At 37.3% G+C, this 22176-nt stretch overlaps 1 protein-coding gene across 8 annotated transcripts in view; it reads left to right on the top strand.

Moving 5' to 3' along the window:
- Positions 1-22176, top strand: part of PHF20L1 (PHD finger protein 20 like 1) — a 61712-nt gene that overhangs the window by 23444 nt on the left and 16092 nt on the right. For 5 of the 8 annotated variants that reach the window (XM_050892826.1, XM_050892825.1, XM_050892824.1 and 2 more), the window contains 7 exons: positions 3249-3501; positions 5527-5712; positions 5919-6125; positions 13684-13902; positions 14102-14158; positions 15477-15581; positions 21930-22094. In XM_050892826.1, the coding sequence (XP_050748783.1) occupies positions 3249-3501; positions 5527-5712; positions 5919-6125; positions 13684-13902; positions 14102-14158; positions 15477-15581; positions 21930-22094 (1192 nt within the window). The remainder of the gene's footprint in view (positions 1-3248; positions 3502-5526; positions 5713-5918; positions 6126-13683; positions 13903-14101; positions 14159-15476; positions 15582-21929; positions 22095-22176) is intronic. The other 3 variants (XM_050892830.1, XM_050892828.1, XM_050892827.1) reach the window with 1 other exon arrangement.

Here is a 22176-nt window from a genome sequence, read left to right as displayed (position 1 = left end):
CATATTTGCAGGACCTGAAGGCTGCCATTTTATCTTTGGCTTATTCCATTGTGTTCAGGCATTGCTTGACTCCGAGTTGTGCATTATCTTGCATATTAAAAGGGCTGAATGCCTAAGCATGGTAAAGCAAGCTAAGGATGAACAGTAGTCTTGATTCAGGACATCTTTGTTTTCCAATGATTTAAATCAGAGCCTTAATGTAGTTTTAATACAGCTTTTTTGTATTCATTTTCATTCTTCTTTAACAGCAGCATTTGAATAAAATAGCCTTGCTGCCCTCAAGTCTTAAAAGAGCACTTCTGTTCTTAAGCCCCGGCACACTCTATGAACAGTCCCTACCCCAAACTTTATTTGATATTTTGGTTGTACTGATCCTTTAGAGCTGATACACAATTGCATTGCTGTGGTTTTTCCATTGACACTGCGTTGGATGCGAGTCTTGTCAATGGAACATGATTTTCTGTTTTTAATGCTGTCACTGTAACGGCTAACTGAGCCACTACGGTGTCAATGCATTGACTGATATTTTGCATAAAGGTTTACAATGTATTGACATGACATTCCATTTCTCAAATTTTTGCATATTAAAGATGCTATGATTTTATTGCTATTGTGTGTGATATTTTCAATGTGCAAAAAACTGTGAAATGGCTTATAGCATGTTGTTTTTGGAAGAATCATTACAATGTAAATCTTATCATGCAGGATCCCATTACAGTGAATGGGACTTTGTGGTTTACATAGACTGTGTATGCAACAGTATAAACTACAGTGCATATTTACTAAAAAAGTTTTGTTACTACTTAGACTTAGTAACTCGGCTGTTTCTGTTTTATTGATTAGATATAAAAAAAGATGTCTCTGTCACTGTTTACATGCTAATGGTCTGAAAAACCTCATTTTTGGAAATACTAGCTAAGCTCCTTTAAAGAGGCATCTAAAATCCCAAATTGTCCTATTTCTTCGCTTCTAACTAAAACCAGAAACCTCACAAACATTTAAATGATTAACTGTGGGGAGGAAAATTTTTGAGCTTAAAGCTTTTTTCACTAAGTTCCTGCCCAAACTCAAATTAAAATGGCCGAGTTATAAATCTCCCCAAAAGGTTTTCCAGTAGCAAAGCTGACATTCCTTAGAGGTTTTGTCTGCTACTGCTATAAAATTGAATGGGTAAAATATCTTGTAGGTTTTTTTAATAATGTAATACAGAACATGGTAGAAGTATTCAGGCCAATAGCCGAAAACTGACTTTGTTGATGGAAGTTTATTTTATTTATATTTATATATTTTTAGTTTACAGTTGTCTTAAACCCAAAACCTCAGACGATTAGTTGCAGATACAGTAGTTTATTTAACTGTATTAGGGTATGTCATGTTATATTTCCTTTTGACCAAGACCTGATTAGATGAATAACATTAATTCATTAAGGTTTTTAATGTTAATTTGTCCTGTTAAGAGGTTAAGCACCTTATCAAAATATTAATTTAATTTTTTTAATCTTGTTTAAAGAACTTTGTAATTTGAAAGTAATGGATGCTGTAGTAATGTCTTTCACATCTGTGAAGATGAACAATAAAATTGTTTATTTACAAGTTACGAGACTCTAATTAATTTCTGGTAATACCTCTCATAACCAGCATAGGTATACTCTACAATTCGTGGACCATTTTATTTAAATGAATGAACTGCACTTAGTACATGTGTAATTGAGTTATTCAAGGTAGAACTGATGTCTGCTGAATGGGATGTTTTGCACCGGATCTCTACATGATACTTCCAGCAAGCTGTTCATGTAGCATTCAGGGGTGCCCTTTTACAAACATAGAATGTGCACTTGAGGTTTTTTGTTTTGCCTTTTTTTTTCTCCATTGGAACATGGAAAGTTCCAGTGGAGAATAAAATTGCCATTTATAACAAAACCCAATAATACCCTCAAATCATCAGAGATGTGACGCTTTTAGTTTGGATAAAGTGGTGCACACATTCTAGAAATATATTTCTACTTTGTTAGTTATGATTTTATTAGGTGGTACTATGCTGTGTGATGTAACTGGGACGAGAAAGGGGACAGGTTTAAGACATTATGTTCAGATATTGTAGTTTGCCATTATTGGGCAAGTTGTAACACATGCACAGTTTATTCAGTAAAGTAGGAAGAACTTCCAGTTAAAAATCTAAAATGCCAATGTCTGTCAATGCATGCTAATTGTCTACAAATAATACTTCAGTACGTGTGTTAAGAAGGATGAAAATTGATGAAATTGGAAAGCTGCATTATATGTTGATTTTTTCTTTTTTTTTCTTCAAAAACTGTTTTAACTCTTTATCTGCTCATTTTTCCCCAACAGTTAGCAATCTATTTAACCCTGTGGTGCTAGAAGTTGTGATTTCTTCATGTGTTTGCACAAACATATAATGTGGTGAAATCCAGACTCCCAGCACTGAAAGGGGTTGTGTGAGAGTGTGTTCAGTATTTGGAAACTTTTTATTGTTTTCAGACATTCCTTAAAGGAGCATTATCAACTTTTTCAGATTCTTCTCTAAAAATGAAATTCATGTTAAACAAAGTTTTCCTGAGGAACTTTAAATTTTTTTTTGCTGTGGGTCAGGGAAATGACTGTGAAGGGAAAATCTTGGCAACCTTTTTTTAGAACTGCAGTCCTCTGAACGAGGATTGCTTGCTCATAGCAGTGCAAAAGCCTGTCAAAGTTCAAGGAGTGTCTGGACAACGCTCTTAGTCATATGGTTTAGTGTTAGGTAGTCCTGCGAGGAGCAGGGCGTTGGACTTGATGATCCTTATGGGTCCCTTCCACATTGAGAGATTCTATGGTTCTATGATTGTACATCAGTGTATGTATTCTAGCTTGTAACAGGCATTCTCCAAGTTATGCTTCGAGACAGCACTGACAGTCCTGGTCCACTGAAGATGAAAAAGACAGAAACTAAAAAGACTTTGGTGAATTTTTAAAATGGGAATAGAGGAAAAATGTTTTGTTTTCAGGCTTTTTGCAGGTATTTGAGATAGTAAGAAATGAGGGTGTTCTGAATACTGAAAATAGTTGATAGTGCTCCTTTAAAAAAAAAAGTTTAATGTGATGCATTTTAAATAGTTTTCATTTGTACTGAAAATAATGTTGCTTTAAAATGTTTTGAATACTAAAGTTGCTTTTAAAAAGATCAAAATAGAATACAAGAACTACAGCGAAGAAACTGAAATAAAAGTATCAATTTTTTATTATTTATTCAGGAGATTTCACCTAAACCACAAAGTCAGAAAAAAAATGAAGCTGATATTAGCAGTTCTGCCAACATTCAGAAACCTGCACTGTTATCCTCAACTTTGTCTTCAGGAAAGGCTCGCAGCAAGAAATGCAAACAAGAATCTGGAGATTCTTCTGGGTGTATAAAGCCCCCTAAATCACCACTTTCCCCAGAATTAATACAAGTCGAGGATTTGACGCTGGTCTCTCAGCTTCCTTCTTCTGTGATAAATAAAACTAGTGAGCACAGACATTTTAAAAAAAATACCGTAATTACTTATAAGAGATATACGGAAATTTTTTTGGTTGTAAATGGCTATTGCTTTTAAAAATGAATCTGCTTTAAATAAAAGGTCCAAGCGGGAGAATTAGAGGTAGCTCAGTATTTTAAAAGTCAAGTCACATAATAAGGCATATGAATTACTCTACCGGAAATAATACATTTAAATAATACATTTATATTTGTAGAGTCGTGGCTTTTAATGGTTGGCTTTCCCTCCAGCTTAAATCTCCACATTAGTATTAACAGTGATACAGGAAAAATCAAACCTCTCTTCTGAAGGGGCCTGATTCATTAAAAAGAAAAGACGTACACCTTGGTTGTGGACCTTTCCTTCTCTGAGAAATTCTGCCTTCAGCAGGCTGATGTGCTGTACCTGTTGGCTGTGGCATTCTTCACCTTATGTGATATTTCCTCCAAATATGATGTGAAAGAGAAGATGGGTTCAAGATCTGTAGTGGGGAAACATAAAAAATTGGGTTTCTTTGTCTCAGAAAAATACCATAGGTGTTCAGCTTCTTAACGTGTAACTGATTTGCAAAGTACCAAAATATTGGTTCTCAGAAGAACAGGGAAAGGTTTATGCTGCATCCTTGAATATGCTATTTTTTGTGAATATTAAAATATTTCTGTAATTTTTTTGAGATTACATTAGGTTTTTAGTGTTGCTTAGGGTCAGGCTCTTTGTTGCCTGAAGAACATTAAATGATGAGCCAAGAGTTAAAATAAATGTGGGTTCCAGTAAGTCAAAAGCTACATTTTTGTTTCACTTGTAGAATAGTGATTGAGGATGGAAGACTAAACCTGCATCGTGTGTTCCCCTTAACCTTGATTTGATATTTTTCCTTAGAAGATAAGTTTCTTTTAATCTTTTCTCACAGATAACTTTAAATGAATGGGAGAGGGAGGGGTGCAAATTCAGCCATCTTTATTCAGGACACATTGGTATAAATTGTATTTTGTCCCCACAATATTAGCGGTCATCTATATTGTAATATGCCTTCCCTCCCCACCCCTAAAATAATGGTAAGTAGTTTTCCTTGAGCATGTTTGTATTTTGGATTAAGTTAGACTTCTCTGTAGCAATATTTTTAAAATTAGCTAATTTGAAAATTGGTTACTTAACAGCTTAGATCTTGTGAGTGCTGTCTCTTAATCTTTGGCTTCTAGGTCTTTACCACCTCTAATGGAAATTTAATTTTGCTCTGTCTTTATTTTTAAATCTGTACATCTTTGACTCTAAAAACCGCTTAAGAAAAGAACAGTGATTTACAGTGTAATAATGACTTAAATGTTTTTCTAAGGCAAAAGTTTGTGAAACTGGGTAAAATTGGAGAGGTGTAGGGGAGTGTGGGTTTTTGTTTTTAATGAATCAGGCCTATATTAACCTATATCAATCCTCCCCCCCCCCCCTTTTTTTTTTTTTTTGGAAGTATAAGGTTCTTGAGCCTTCTTACTGTGCCATGCATTGGAGTATGCATTTGAAATATAGTTGGGATATTGATATCAGGTTAGCAGAAGACAGGAGGTGGGATATAAAATTAACCACTGCTTTTGATTATTTTTTTAAGTTGTACGTTAACACTATCCATGACTTTTTAGATCTTTAATTGATATAATTTGTTCTGTTTACTGTTAAATCCTATTGCCCCCTTCCATTATAAGTAGCCTACTCTCATGGGTTATATGGGGGGTGGGTTGCTTTTTGTAAATACACTGTTTGCCTAAAACAACAGCCTTTATCACTGGGGAAGTAGATGCCCTAATAATGTATAATAAGCAAAAAGCAGAATCATGTCTTGAGCATAACTTTCTTTTTTGCTTCTGGTAGTCACAGTTTTTAATTACTTTTACCAGTTCTGCTGTGATTACCAGCTTTGCAAATAAGAGCTATTTAAAGCACTCCCCATCTTTAGATCTCAAATACTGCGGTAAGATTATGGTATATCTCTCTGCTTCATGAACATTGAAAGATCTCTTTTTAGGTCCATCACAGCCAGTGAATTCCCCTAGATCCTACAAACATAGCCAACGGAGAAGAAGATCACAGCGTTTAGCCACTTGCTCCTTGCCTGATGATTCTGTAGAAAAAGTTTCTTCTCCCTCTTCAGTTACTGATGGGAAAGTGTTCTCCATCAGTGGTCAAAACCAACAGTCATCAAAATTGGAGGGTAATGTATCTTAATCTAATAAAGAACTGCCCAAGAGAAAATGAATCATAAAAATTAGACCTTTCACGGTTTTCATCTAATGGGATATTTTGATTTATTGTAGCTAAAGCTGTATGCTGTTCCTATGTTATGTAACACTGCAATCCAAACTGTTGTTTGTTGGACCTATGTATTTTTTTTAATATTACATTTTTTCTTTTATGTAGTACCTGATGTTGCTCATATGTCACTTGAGAAGCGTGGACCATGTCTCCCTCTTGATTTAAGCCGTAGTTCGGAAGTTACAGCACCAATATCCACAGAATCCGCTTTCCGTAATGAATATCCCAGTAAAGACAAGGAAGATATTCAGATGATTACATATCTTTCTTCCAAAGCAGTAACTGATGGAAGAGTAGCTACAACAGCGTCAGGTAAAGAGATTCAGTATACAACCAGTTAGGTTTATAGTTGTAGGGTTAAAACGTGTATTTATTCAGTCACACAGAAAGAGGGGATACTTTTTCCCCCCTCCCCCTTTCTGCACACTCACAAACCTGCCACTCTTTCTGGGGTCCATCCATCTGCATATTCTTCGTCTTCCACTGGCTTTGAGCTGCATTAGCACTTTTTCTAACACACCTTAGGAGGATCTGAGAGTGTGGAATATAAAAAGCAGTATTTCTTTCAAAAATATTTTATATTGTTGAAACTTGCAAAAATAATTTATGAAGTTGTTTACTAACATACTAATATATACTAAATCTAGATTTACTCATTGATCTTGTGACTTCAGCTTTAAAACTTAGTAACATTTTGCGAGGCAGTCAGCATTTCTCTACTTTGGCTTCTGTTTGCAGTGGAAATTCTGTCGCTTGCTATGAAATGTTACTTGAAAATATTTCTGAAAAATCCTCTAAAACTTATATAGACTTAGTTCACCCTCACAGAGTTAGCATAGAGCCCAATACTGGAACTCTGTACTGCCTCTCACTTTGTAACAGTTTACTGGCTACTGTGGTTTGAGTCAGTCACTTGGATAGAGGCAGTTAAGAGATTTGGGGAAGGGTTTACGTAGTGGTTTGCAGACCCTAAAAGTGGGTTGTTTTCATCTGGTGTATGTTAGGTGTGCATATACTTTTTTCATAAATAAGTCTCCTATGTGAGTATCATACCATTTTTAATTGGCTTCCAAGAAAGAATTCTCTCACAAGCTGCTTTTTTTGTTGTTGTTGTTTTGTTTTTTTGTTTGTTTTTTGTTAAATGAGAAAATTGTTCAATAAAGTAAGAGGAGTAAAAAATCAAATTCTTGTACTCTGCTGGGGAAGTTTTCGGTAAATGTGATCGATAGTAAGGGAGGACAACATGACCTTAAAGTATGTCATTGTGGCATTCAAACTATAACAGTCTTGTTTAGGAGGAAGGAAAAAAAAAAGCCAAATAACTTTGCATTAAGCTGATAGTATAGCTGCAGTGCTTAATAGGTCAGTGAAGCATTTTGTTTAGTATGTACAGCCCCTTCTTGGGTGTCTGCCCACACATGCTCCCTCTGAAAGTGTAAGGTGGTCGCTTCATTGGGTTGTAGCATAGCTGTTTAACCTGATGTAGCAAAAGCTGGGAAGGATTTTTGGATCAATATTGCATAGATTAAAATAGATGATTGTAATTATCCTTTCTCTCTCTCTCTCAAAAAAAAAATCTATTAATCTCTTAAACTAATTTGTCAAAATAAGGGCTATGGGAATTTCTAATGGGCTGCCACTTAAGCTTTTAAAAATATTACTTAATTTCTCAAGTGAAACCATGTGACAGTCTTCATTTGGCTTTGATACATTGCATAGCAATAGAATCGCAGATCCCTGGGAAAATTACTTGTATGAAAGTCCTTTTATCTCATGTCTTCTGCCACTAAGAGAAGTGCTTTTGAGAGCTGTGTATTTGCCCACTCATAGAACAAGATCATAAAAGAAACCAACAGCGTCCAACTACCATCTGTTTCTTGTTTATTAGAACTCATTTCAGTTACTAGCAATTTAACTTTGGCTTTTCTGATAAGTTTTCTGGATCATTTCATGTGTAGTTGGTAACGCTGACAGGTATTTATTTTGTTGCCCGCTTCCATCATGGGACTGGCTTGGAGTCTGAGTGAGCTGGCTCTAAACCCAGCATCCATGAGTACACTTGTACCTGTTTATTTGTTGAGCTGGGTCTTGGTCTTGACCACAACTGAGTCTAATTAAAGAAATAATATGTTTCATTTATAGCCACCTTTATTTATGACTCAAAAATATTTGACATGTCCACACACTTTGTGTTAGGGGGAACCATTTCCTGACAAAATTATCTGATACTACTACTTCAGTCCAGAATGGGAAGGTGGAAGCACTTGCAACCCATGCTGGAGGATACAGTTTATACTGTATTTAAAGCTTAATGGAGCTTTTTTGGACCTACATAATTTTAAGATCTATAAGCTCTCAAGGAACTGATTTACCAACTACATTTTTGTCTTCTGGGTTTTTGCATTCCGGACAGACCTGTGTTTTGTTCCTAATTTTCATGTATTACGGTTTTCCTCCATGCAATAGAACTCCATCTTGAGCTTTCATACTGACTTCTTGTCCAAATGTTAGAAGTTTTCAGAAGTATGCAGCCCAGCATCCACTTGAGCAGTATAAGCTTTGCGGGCTGAAAGACTAATCAAAGCAGTTTGATATCTTTATTTCAGAGATTTCATAGAAGGTTATGGAGCTAGGTACCTCTGCTAGTAGTATCTCTAGGACTCTGTAACTGAAGTTCATATGTCTTTTGGGTTCATCTCAGGCTTCTAACTCTGGTCAAACTCATTTGTCTCCTATCCTTCTCATATTCTTAGAAGAAAAAGAACGTAGCTTTTAAGTTCAGATTTGAAACCTCTGGAGCTGCTCTGCACTGTTGAATAGTTTTTGTTGTGTTCTCTGCTCTAGAAGGCATCTTTTTACTTGTGAAATAGCACAGGTTCTCAAGTCATGTTACTTAAGCACGCAAAATTATACCAAATTCTTGCATGCTTCAGGAGAATGAATAGAATCCACTCTGTTTATCACTACTTTTCCTTTTCTAATGAACATGTTTAAACAATGGCAAGCTAATATATAAAGGAGAGGTGCCCAAAGCTTTCCTTTCTCATTCCTGTCGATGCTTGAAATTACTGAGAAAAGTTAATTTGCATTATGCAGGAACATCTGCCTACCTAAGTGTAATTTAATGTATTGTATTGTTTAGTGTATGCATTGTGACTCCATAGATTACAATTTGAGAACTCTGGTGTAAAATCCAGACTATTCTGTAATTGCTTTTTTTTAATCTGAAAGAACTATTTTAAATCTATGTCCTTTTGTGATATTTCTGTTTAGATTTTATTGACACAGTCAATAAAACACAGGTGGGGTGTTCTAGATTTTGATAACACTGTGGAATTTGCTACGTGCACTTAAGTTGGACCTGCTCTCTTCGTAATCATTGAAGTATATAACTGTAGATAGTTTCAGAAATTATGGAGGTAACAGAAGTATTTAGCCTGAAACAGCCTATTATGATTGATGACCCTTCTGTAAAAGAGCTGTACTGTTTTAGACCCAGAGATACAATTTCTGGCTTTGGAAGTTTAGACTTCTGATGGGGGCTATCAGTTGAATCAATTGAAAAAAGAACTTTGTGTTGTTGGAAATGATGCGTTTTAAGAACTTCTTTATTAAAAAGATACTAACTTGGTGTTTTTCAGAGGGGAGGGATGAGGTACACTGAAGTGCAGAAGCATAAATGGTAACTCATAGTATTAGCACGTAGACTCCTCAAAATCATTGCTCAAAATGAACAGCTTGTTATTTCGTAAAGGCAACACAAAAGCACTGTGATCAATTCCTTCAGTCCACAGGCTACATGGAAGTACTGTGCACTTTGGTAGACACTGGTATACTACCAGTTAATTATTGAACAGAGGTACCGCTTTGCCTAAACTGGTGCGTGGACCTACTTGTGATTACCTGATATTGCACATATAACTAAGAATCCTTGCTTTCATTTGTCAAACTGCTTAAAATGTAGATAGCTGGCCTTTTTGTCACTTAGCCTTTCATAGACTTTAAATTTGCAGTCAGCCTGAATACATGCAAAACCCTGTAGTTTCCAGTTCTGACTGCATGAAGTTCAGATCTTTCTGTAGTTATAACTTACTTTAAATTTGTGATTGTTTTTCTTGGTTTCTGTAACTCTGCACCATTTGTGTTAGTTTAACTGTTATGTATTGAGCAAACATAATTTCAGCAAGCAATCTGGGTTTTAAAATTTAAGTAAAAGGAAAATATTGTTACATTTACTAATATACAATATTAATATAATATTTATAATAGTAATATAACAATATTATCATTAGCTGTTATTTCCTGTTCTAGCTCAGTCTAGATTATTTTGCTAGGAGGGTAACATTAGGTTAACTATATGGGAGAAATTTGCACTTATGCTAAAAGAAAAAGCATTGTATACTTTTACGTAATTTTATTGGTAACAGTTTACTGCAGCAGGAACAAGAAATGGCTGATGTACAACATTTTCAGAAAACGAGGTCAGTTGCTTTTTAATAAACTCTTGCCAGTGTTATTGGTTACCCTGCTTTTAAGAGGTATCCAGACTCTAGTGAACTAAAGCTCTCGTTACTTCAGAGCTGTTTGTTTTACTCTGAACTTCTATTGACAGTCAGGTTTACTCCCTAATTCGAATGTCTGCCATTCTCATCTCTGCCCTGAAGTTCCTAGCTGATTCTTGGGGTAGTTAGCTGAAGGCAAGCAAGAACCTTTCATGTCCTCATCCTTCCTAAAGAAATCGTTTTGTGCAGGATCTGGTATTAATCTGTAATATGTATTTAAAGTGCATTTAGATATAAAATTCATCTTATGCACTGGGAATTCAAAACACAAAATTAATTATGGTAGAACCGTGAATTATGCTGGTCATGTTATGATTTAAGTTGTATATTAATGCAGATGATGATATTTCTGTTATTAGGGAAGTTGAAACATCAAAAGTCACGGAATAGAATATCATGCAACAAAATAAGTCGCTTCACATTGGTACAATTTATTTTAATTTGCTGAACTGAAATAAGCAGTACCACTAAAAGCCTGTCTGCGCTGCTGCGCTTGTAGCGCAGCATCCTGTTCTGTGCCTGTGCTCGCACAAGGGGGGCTTGTGTTGCTTCACTGTGCCAGACCAGGAGAGGTGGCATTGGAAATGTCATAAACTGGACTGGAAAGTGCTGTGGTTTGCATTTGTTCTTAATATGTAATCAGTCTTCTGGTGACAAAATTGATCTTAGAACAATGACATAATCAGTAGTTTATCAAGTCTAATCTCGAAGCATCTTTCTCTCTGCTGAGTGTTAATTGCAGACCTCCCACGCGTCACTGCGTGGGAGGTGGCTGACTAGACTCCTCAACAGGAATAAAATTGCAATTAAAAGTAACAGTTAAAAAAAAATCTGGTAATATTTCCATAAAGGAAATCTTTTCTAAACTAATATTTTTCTTGCTGTATTTTTTACTTGCCCTTCAGACTGTGATTGTCTACTTTGTCTGATTTTGTGGTTACTTGTAAGGCATAGTGATTGCACAGCTGAAAATTAGACTTTGCAAGCCTTAACACTTTAGTTAGGATTTGACAATTTAGGATTCTCAATCTAGAATGATTTCTGATTAATAAAAAGTAAAAGCCAAGAATAACACTGCAGTGTATGCAGGCATAATAGTAATTTCTCTTTTCAGGTTACTATAGAAAGGCAGTCTGGAGAGCTCTGCCATTGAGATGGATATTTGTGTGACTGTAGCAGATTTCTGCCCACCATAAACGTTCCCTCAAACAGTTATTTAGTTACTAGCTGATTATTTTGTCAGATGTGCTTGTGTTCAAAATTTTCGAGATACTGAAGTTTGTTGTGTTGTGGTTATCAATATCAGAGCACGTTTGAATGTCTGAGGTCAGGACTTCTTCTGAATAATGAAGTTTAAATACTAATTCATCTAATGTTGAGACTAAATTTCTGTTGAGATTGTTTGGATGGAGTATTCTCACATCTTTTCATCAAAATGGTAGTGACCTAGCCACATTATGGGCATGTGGGTGATCCTTTTGTGCTCTTTTTAGAAATGAGACAAGACGTTGATAGCATGATGATGTGGAGAAGTGTCACTTTTTTCTTTTACTGAGGTGCTAAAATATACTCATTGCTCCACAGATGGCAAAGCAGTTCAGTCCTGTAACAGACAAATGTTAATTTGGAGACCCAAGAAAGGAATAATTTGGATAGTGTCTGAATAGCAGACTACTCTTGAAAGGATTGTGGTCTTAGGTGAGATGGTTGATTTGAGGTAGTGGAAAGCCTCAGCCGTGGTCACGCAGCTCGTGTCCTGTGTTAGAAGCCAGCACGCAGAACTGAGCAGCTGCTTCTGGCTGCTGGCTAGATTGCATGGTATGGTGAAGTCTTGCATCTTGCAGCTGGGAACATCTGGCATTTAAAAGTGCTGTGTGGCGTGGTAGGTGATGTACCACTTTCTATTGCTCTTCCTGCCCCTGCAGCTTTCTCACTCTGTGGCATTTTGATTGTTTTCCTGAGAAGGCTGCCTAAGAGCTGGAGTAAGTTTCGTGTAACGTGTATGTTGTATCATAGTGGAATTGGGTTGGTCTGTCCAAGCCTAGAAGGCCACCTTATGGAGACAACCCTGAGATGTTCCTGCCTTTTCCCCAGAATCCTTTTATGACTGATGAATTTACTAAATTATCTTAACACTGCTTATTTAAACACTTTTTGTTGTTTTATTACTGAATATTAAAAAAAAAAAAAGGGGGGAGAGCTGAAAGAACCCATTCCAGATCAGCTTCATATTTTGCCTTGTTTAATATCTTGACTGCTATCAGGTATTTTTCAGGACTTTTTTTTTTTTTTTGATTCAACATTTTAACCCGCAAGTGTGTTTTACATGCTGATACTTTTGTTGGGCTCATATGTTGAGAGACACCAAAGGTGACTGGTGCCTCCAAGTGTTTACAGCTGGCATTGAAGAACCTAAACCCCTTATGACTTTGCAGAGCTGCATTTTTGTACAGTATGTCCTTGGCATGGTCCTGAAATGTCCTCAATGCTCTGATGAAGACTAGGCTTTCCTTATTACTTTTAAATGAAACTTAAAGCTGTCACAATATTAATGAACACAATAATAGAGAGTTTTGAATAACCTCAATAATGTTCTTTTAAAATAACTTTTATTCTAGTTTGATTATTTGAAAATTCCATTGTCTTATTTGATTATAAATATTAGCAATTAAAATTATAATTTGAGTTTTGTTTTGCCATGTTATTTCCTATATTCCACTGAATAAACTTTTCTGAATAGTGCAAGATAAGAATTGTCAGTATACGATGCTGAATTCTGACAAATTATCACAGTATTTTGCATGTAATTCAAATGTGGATTAAATACACACATGAAAGACAGTGAATGATTTAAATATTATTAAAATCAATGAAAAATGCAATAAGCAGAAGTGTAAATTTTATGCATAGCACTAAAAATGTTGTACCAGAGCTTAGTTTCTCTGCTCACATAATGGAATGTTAAACGATATTGACAATGTCAGCACCTTTAACCCTTGCTGTTGACATGGGTTTCTGCTACAGTGAAATAAAAAGGAAACAAAAAGGCTTAAAAGTAGCAGCAAAAGTACACTTTAAACAGTACAAGTAGTTTAAAAGTGAGTGCAAATTCCAAAACAAACAAAGAAACCTTCTGTGGCATGTATTGTCTTGTATGTGAGACTAAGACCTAGGCATTCATATGCAGTAATTATATGTTAAGTGTGATGATATTATTACCAATAGTTGACATTCAGTGATCTGACCCAGCCAGTGATCTGGCTGCAACCCTTACGGAATGCCTAGTAAATCTGTCTTCTTGTTTTCAGCACCCTCGTCCCATGTACATGCCTTGCATCTGGAAATGCCTTTAACCAATAGTCTAAAGTTACCCAAAGGGAATAGTAAAAAAAAGAGGTCTTCCACATCAGTGAGCTCTGAAGGGACAGAGATACAGTGCTCTGTGCCCATAAAGGAGAAATGTTTTGAGAGTCTGAAGGAGAAAATATTAAAGAACGTGATTGAGAAGGACAAGCATTCAGAAGTTGGTAAACTACAATACTTTTTGTTTCCAGTGCTTTAGACAATAAAAATAATTGTAAAGTGACATTAAAAATAATCGTATTGTTTGTATGTTTCTTGTTATTATGTACCACTAGGACTTTTTACTGTCTAATGACTTTTACAAGGAAGTGGGTCATCAGCCAGACACTGTGCTTACATCATATATTCTTCTTCAATTTGCAGGTGCTGGGAGAATGGAAAGAAAAGGAAAACAGGAAGAGAAAAGTTACTCAACATATGGTATGTACAGAGCAATAATATTTTTAGGAAAAAAGGAAAAATTCTCTAAGACTTGATGTCTCTGAAGAGCAAATGTAAAAGTGTAAAATATTTCCTGGGCCCAGCTACACTTCTTTTGTTTGTTTAAGTCTTAAAAACAGTTTTTATATATATGACAAGTTTACAGTAGAAGAATAATTTTATAAGAGAAAATGAAAGTGCCCATAGCAAGGATTTGGAAGCATCCAAAAGTACCTATGAGAAACGTGGGGGGGGGGGAAAAAGCTTTTTTTTTTTTTTTTTTTTTTAGTTGAATTAGTGATATAGCCTTTATTTCCTTGTACTGACCGATTTGGCGGGGGAAGAGAAAACAGTTAAGTGTTACTAGCAAAACATTTGGCAGTTCTTGAAAGAAAATATAAATTAAGAGGGCTTTGGTTTTATCCTGTGTTTTAAAAAAAAAAAAAAAAAAAAAGATTAGAGATGGACAAGAATTCATAAGTGATTCTGCCTTGTTTTTCCAGGAGGTAAAAGTTTCTGTGTTCTGCAAGAACATAATAAGACTCCAATTTGTGTGCAGGAAACAATCCTTAAATACTGACTTAAGGATTTATTTTCTGTAACAAGTCAATTTCCTCATTATTTATCTCACTGCTGATTACTTAGAAAATGATTATGGAGTGAAAATGTTGTGGGATGTATTTTGCTTGGGGAGAATTAACAGGATAAATAGAATTTTTCTGAGACAAATTACTTGTCCTCATGTGTATACCAACAGTGGTTAGAAGTGAACCACGGTGTAAAAAAATGTATCATAACTTTTAGTCAGAATCAGTTTTCTATGAGGATGTCACTGTGTAGTAGAAAGTGCTGACAGCATCAGCAGTTTTGATACTGAAGTTTCCTTCAAATGACTTTCTATAGGCTTAATATGTGATTTGAAGACTGTTATCTTTTTAGTTCGGAATTTTGCACTTTTGAAAGCTTTCTCTCTTGCCCAAACCTTTTGGTTATAAGCTGTCAGTAAAATAGATGTTACAAGCTATTTAAATAATGTCACTTTTTTTGTGTGCTTTGCTATATCTTCTTCTGGTGTGATATCTCGTTTGGAAAACCTTAAAATGGTAAAATGTTATTTGTTGAGAGAGATTCCTTTGAACCATTCTACCAGCAATTAATAAGAGACATGCCCAAGATATCACGTAAATTAACTGGATCATTTTTATCTGACTAGGCAACTGGAATACTTGATTTTTGAATGTCATATTTAGGTTAAGCCGAATGAAGCAAGTAATTTGGAATGGTACTGCTATTTTAAAATGTTTAATTTTTGTTTCAGGTAAAAAGAAAGAAAAGGAAAAGGAGAAAAAAGAGAAAAAGGAGAAAGATCATAAATCAAAACAGAAAAAGAAGAAGAAAAAAAAGAAGAAATCTAAACAGCATGGTAAGTTCAATTTTTTTTTTTTTTTTTTTTTTTAAATAAGCAAAACCACTCAGTGTATTTCTGGCATTAGATATTAAAACTTGTTTCTAAACAGAACGAATGTGAAATTTTAGAAATTTCAAAGAATAAGTTTTGGCCTTAAATGTTGAAAGGACACTTAGGTCTATGACCTCATTTTTGTGTTTATAGCCTGTCTCTGTGATAGACATTGATATTTCATAGATGTGTTTTCTTCCTTCAAAAGATATGCTCACTCTTGTCATCTCTTCAGAGCTTCAATGAAGAAATTGTATACACATCCTACCTATTTTGCTTGGATATTAAAATTATTCTCATCTCTAGTCTGTTGCTAAATTTCAGTGGTTTACTGTATAAAATGCAGCCCCTCCTTAACAGTTAGTCCTTAACAGCTGAGGTTGGTATCTCTGTTGCAACAACCTTGTCTGTTGTCTTGACAAATGGTGATTCCACTTGTCTTCGTCTCGCTTCCCTATTCTGATTCTTTGATCTTATCACTCATCTTTTTCTTTTCTCTGTTATTTCCGTTCCCTAGAGGGACAAAAATAATTTGTTTTTTAGATATGAGGCTCTAGGTAGCTTGTGCTTTTTTAACAAAACAACCCTTTCAAACCATTTTGTGCTTTTTTTTTCTCCTTGTTTGAGAAGTACTCCTGTAAGAGTGTGGTTTAAAGTTTTAGCGCCATCCCTTCTGTAACTCTCCTTGGCATGATCTCTGTGAAAGAACTGGGCAATGTTTGGGTTTTCTTTTTTTAATAAAAAGATAACTATCCTGCTGACCAATACAGTTTTACTGTTTCTTTGTATTTCTTTCCCTTTTCCACATCCTTTGGTTTTTTTTTAATGTCCCATAAAATCATGTTACAGGTTCCTTGGTTTACCTTTTTTTTGCATCCAGTGCAGTCTTACTTGCAGCATTATGGCAATAAAAGTAACAGCATGGGCAAATATAGACTCATTCTGTCTTTTCTTCTTGCCAAAGACTGAACTTTACTTTTTGTGTCCTATGCCCGCTTACTTCAAAAAGCGTTCAGGACTTAAAATAATACTACTTATTTTTATCTTGCAGCTGTTTGTTTTTTTTTTTTTTTGAGAACATCTTTAATATTCAAAAATTTAAAAATGAGAACATAGACTGTTCTTTCTATGCCTATCAGATTGACTTTATTTTCATGTAGCTTGAGACTGTACTTTACTACATATCAGTTGTAATAACTTTGATTAAAATTTCTTAAAATATGAGAAGGTGAAAACTTAAAAGCTATCGAAGAATTTTCTAGAAATTTTTCCTCAAGAGCATGTGGAAAAACCTTATGCATTAAAAGGAGCTTCTGACCACAGACTTTTAAAGATGCCTTGTGGATCTCTAAAGTGATTATGCATTTGTCTGTCCAAAATTTGTGCTGTAACATGAAAATGCTCCCAAATCATGCAGTGCTTGAATGTGAACTGCAATAATCTAGGTTTCACGTACTTCACCATCTTTATATTGGAATAATATAATTTTAAACTATAAACTTCAATTCCTTATTTTACCTAAAAATTATTGGGAGTTTTTTACTTGCACTGGGAAGGCATCTAAGTATTTGCAAGAAGATACTGGTAAATGCTAGGTGTGCAAGATCCAAAGAGAAGAACAAAACCCACAGACCCTAAGCAGTCCTGGCTACTTCATCTGTGATTATTAAAACATGGCAGAGTGAGTTGATACCCTCCACGGGTTCCATTTTCAGGAAGATGTTCAAAAGTAGTGTGCCATCACCTTGTATACAGCAATATCTCCAGCAGCACTCTCAATGCAGTTAGATAAGAGTAAGAAAAATGTTTTGTAGCTCTTCTATCCATTGAGGATATGACACTGAGTGTTGGTGTAAAAGTGATTGAAAAAGAACTTGCGTAAAAATAAGCAAAATAATGATTGAGGTATTTGAAAAAAGATCTTTTGAGCTGAACAGGCTGAGAGAGTTGGGGTTGTTCAGCCTGGAGAAGAGAAGGCTCCAGGGACACCTTATAGCAGCCTTCCAGTACCTAAAGGGGATCTACAAGAAAGCTTGAGAGGGACTTTTTACAAGGGCATGTAGAGATAGGACAAAGGGTAATGGCATTAAACTGAAAGAGGGTGGCTTTAGATTATATATAAGGAAGAAGCTCTTTAGTATGAGGGTGGTGAGGCACTGGAACAGGTTGCCAGAGAGGTTCTGGATGCCCCATCCCTGGAAGTGTTCAAGGCCAGGCTGGATGGGGCTTTGAGCAGCCTGGTCTAGTGGAAGGTGTCCCTGCCCATGGCAGGGGGGTTGGAACTAAATGATTTTTAAGGTCCTTTCCAACCCAAACCATTCTATGATTCTATGAATAGGTAGCAAGTTAAGCTATAGATTTGAAATAATGTCAAAACTATAAATGTGTAGTTTGTAATGGGGAAATGTTGCATAGTATTTCCCCGAGCCTTCTGTTTCATGTATTTTCAAAGAAAGAGGTAAATAGAGAAGTTGTCTGTCATCTTTGGTGTTGAATCCTGGAATTTAGATGACTCATCAGAAAAGGCTGATGTAGTGCACAATTTAGAAGGTTTGGGAGGAGTTGGTCAGCCTCGTGGTTCTCATCTGAGCATGTGATACTTTGCTGTTTCGCAGAGTGTTGTGCTTGAGATCAGAGAGTCTAAGGCTTCGCATTGTCTGGGGTGCACTTGGTTCTCTAGTTCTATACAGCTCCAAAATGCAGTGGGTTCTGCAAACCCTGTTAATCCAAATTGATTCAAATAGAGTACCTCTTGCAAATTGACATCAGAGCAGTGTTCTTGTGTGCAGTATCGTTCTTTGGTTTTATCTTGTTGAGGTCGTAAGGTGGTTTGTGGGTTGGGGTTTTTTTGATTCTTTTTATTCCTTTGGTCTTTTTGCCAACTTGTCTTGAAACTTAGAAGCTTGGCAGAGGTACCATGATTAGGTTCCAACTTCTAGGGGCCATATCCAATGCTTGTAAATATTAGGAGAAAACTATATACCTCCCAGTGCCCCAACAAATAGAAATCTTAAATCCAGATGCAGAAAGCAGTGTGAGTAAAACATGAGCATTTTATTCTTTGCATATTCATCTTGTGAAAATCTGTTTCTAGCAATCCAGGAGTATTCTGCCTGGGTATTTTTTTTTAACTGGGGAAAAAAGAAAAATGCTTTGGCAGATTCTGACTCCAGTGTCTGACCCTGAAAAAAACAATTGAAAAATTATCTGTCAAAAGAAGCAGTCTTCTCTTTCTCCAGGACTAGCTCGCTCTACTCAGGGCATGGGCAGAAATGAAAGGGTGAGGCATGCTCCGTTCCTTTGGAATCAAATTGAGGCATCTTGGGGAAGAAGAGGGAGCGGGCACATTGTGTGCTCCAGATACGTTTTGTGCAAGGCTTTAAAACAAAAAAAAACCCCAAAACAAAACCTTATTTTTTTTTTTGTGCTCTGACTATATGCATGATTGACTGTTCGTGTAAAACCCATATAACACAGAAGGTAGGTAATTTCTGTTATTTATACTGTTCTGTTACAGTGAGGTTGATAGCAATACAACATGAAGTGATTAACTCAACTACTCATTGAGTTGACTCCCCTACAGTGAATATAGTTAGGAAATGTGATAGTGTGTTTTTGACAGAAGGAGAAAGTAAATATGAACAGTGGCTTTATGGAAGGTATTTAGGAGAGAAGCATATTGTGGAACCCATTGCAAGAAAACTGTAGATACAGGTGGTAGCGGGAATGCTTCCTACAGAAGGATGAAAGTGTAGAAATCTGATTACTCACTTAAGTTCAAAGTAATAAGTTTAAGAGGGGTAAATGGATAGCTACTTTTAATTGCTATTTGACCAGCATAAGATGTGGACCTGCTCAAGTGGGTCCAGAGGAGGGCCATAAAGATGATTGGGGGCTGGAGCACCTCCCCTATGAGGACAGGCTGAAAGGCTGTTTAGCCTAGAAAAGAGAAGGCTCTGGGAAGACCTTATAGCAGCCTTCCAGTACTTAAAGGGGGCCTACAGGAAGGATGGGAGGGGACTCTTTATCAGGGAGTGTAGCAATAGGACGAGGGGTAACAGTTATAGACTGAAAGAGGGTAGATTTAGATTAGATATTAGAAATAAATTCTTTACTGTGACAGTGATGAGACACTGGAACGGGTTGCACAGAGTAGTAGTGGATGCCCCCTCCCTGGAAGTGTTCAAGGCCAGGTTGGATGAGGCTTTGAGCAAGCTGATCTAGTGGAAGGTGTCCCTGCCTGTGGCAGGGGGCTTGGAACTAGGTGATCTTTAAGGTCCCTTCCAACCCAAACCATTCTGTGATTTGTGGTTCCATGACTTACCTGGGACAATCTCTCCAGTCACTGTGATTAAGGACAGGCTTGCAAATGTTTTTCTTGACTGTTGCGAATAGTGTATGTTAAAGGAAAATATGTCATGCTGGTGTCAATATAAATGTCAATACTGCTGCATTACCAGTAGGCACAAGCGCACGGTGCTGTCTGTGCTTCTGTGCATGCTCTAACAGCCTCATCCTGCTCCCCTCTCTGGCTGAGCAGGATGGGGGTCCACTAGTGAGAACATACAGATGTATATCTGTACAGTGCAGATCTCTCCAGCAGCTGGGCTCAGACACTGTCTGCCCAGTAGCTGCCTCTGGATCCCAGTCTTCCCAGTTGCTGACACCTAGAGATACGAGCCCCCGGGGCCACAGCCCCACTGCAGTACAGACCATCTCACTCATGTGTGCACTCTCGCACGCTCCCAGAGTTGGCCAGCACTGCCCAGATTCCCATAGCCCCCCCTGGCTCTCACCCTTAGAGAGGCACTCACACCCAGAGCTGGCCCTTGCAGACCCACTCACCCCTTGCTCCCAGACCATTCTGCCTGCTCATCAGCTGGTCCAGCTTGATCTCTGCTAACAATCAGACACTTGCACTGGCTCCAGGTGCTGCAGCATGAACTCACAGGCCTCTGACCAGAGATCTCTCGCAAGTGGCTGCACTTCAGTCACTCCAGTCTCTCCAGGTGCTGGCACCGCAGACACATGGGCCCTTAGACCTGTGGTCTGACTCCATTTGTTGGTACTCAGACCCCCATATACCCACCTGCACACTGAATAGAGAGCCTCTCACCTGGGTAAGAATTAGAAATGGGGTTTAATAAAAATCACAGAATAGTTGAGGTTAGAAGGGACCTCTGGAGGTCCTCTTGTCCATCCCCCACTGCCCAAGCAGGGCCACCTAGAGCCGGTTGCTAGGACTATGTCCAGACAGCTTCTCAGTATCTCCAAGGAGGGAGACTCCACCACCTCTGCTAGCACAATCAGGACAGACTGATCGGACACAGGGCATGGCCAGACAAGCATACTGACCAGCAAACTATTTATGCACCACTGGCCCTTTTTGTCCCCTTATTCCTCTATTTTCCCCACACTTGTTCCTCCCCAAATCACTTAGGTCCATCCATTTTCCCCACCTTTGGTTCCTTCCCTAAACATTCCATAATTCTTTTGCAATCCCAAAATTATTTTCCCCTACACCCCATAGTGTGCCCCACCCCTGGGCTGCAACCGCCTTTAGTCCAAAAGGAGATCCGGAGAGCTGCTCTGGGTAACACATCGTGATGGGTTTCACGCCTGGGTAATGGGGGTGATGGTGCTGCTGGGACAGCCCTGGGAGGGGCCTGGGCAGGGTGTGTTTGTTGTTTGCCTGTTCATCATGCTCCTCTGGGCTTGTGCATACCCTCCTGGGATGCTCCCGGGCCAGTCCCAGGAGCCATCTGCCCGTCAATGGCTGATGGCTCCTGGGATGGGCCTGGGAGCATCCCAGGAGGGTTTTCTTTGGGCTCCCTGTGCTCCTCTGCAGGTGTGCAGACAAGCTTTTGTCACTTAACCTGACAGGACCGTCTGCAGTTACTTCTAGGTAGCAATGTTGGTAGTGCTACAAACAGACCTAAGACAAAAAGAGAGAGCTACCAGCAGCATCTCTAAGGCTAGCAGATGGTACAGGATGAATTGTGGAAAAAGAAGGCTGTATAATGTTCTAGGAAAAATTATTCCTCTGTACATTCAGAGATGAGGGGGAGAGGGGAGTTAAATGGGTAATGCTTGTCTTAGCTATTAAACTTAAGTATGTTTCTTACTGGAAACATTTTATAAAATATGTTAAGAGCTTTTGCCATTTCATATTTAGTTTCATCATCCTAATACCTCAATGTTGATACTCTTTACTTCTGAACATAATGTTGCAGTATACTTAAATATTTTTTTCCCGCATTTGTCATAAACTTTACTTTTGTAACAGCGACTTATTTTCTTTTGACTTTTCAGATTATTCAGATTATGAAGATAGTTCTGTTGAATTCTTGGACAGGTGCTCCTCTCCATTAACAAGATCCTCGGGAAGTTCTCTAACTTTGCGCAGCATGTTCTCAGAGAAGAATACATCATACCAGTATCCAAGAGCTATCTTGTCTGTTGACCTTAGTGGAGAAAGTAGGTTGGCTGAACAGCAACTTTCAGTTTGTAGATTTAATTCTTTAAGAAAGAGAATTTTAAAGGAAATAATTTGGTTTGT

The sequence above is a fragment of the Gymnogyps californianus genome, chromosome 2 (genome assembly GCF_018139145.2).
Source record: "Gymnogyps californianus isolate 813 chromosome 2, ASM1813914v2, whole genome shotgun sequence".
NCBI lineage: Eukaryota > Metazoa > Chordata > Aves > Accipitriformes > Cathartidae > Gymnogyps > Gymnogyps californianus.
This window is presented reverse-complemented; position numbering and strand designations above follow the sequence as displayed.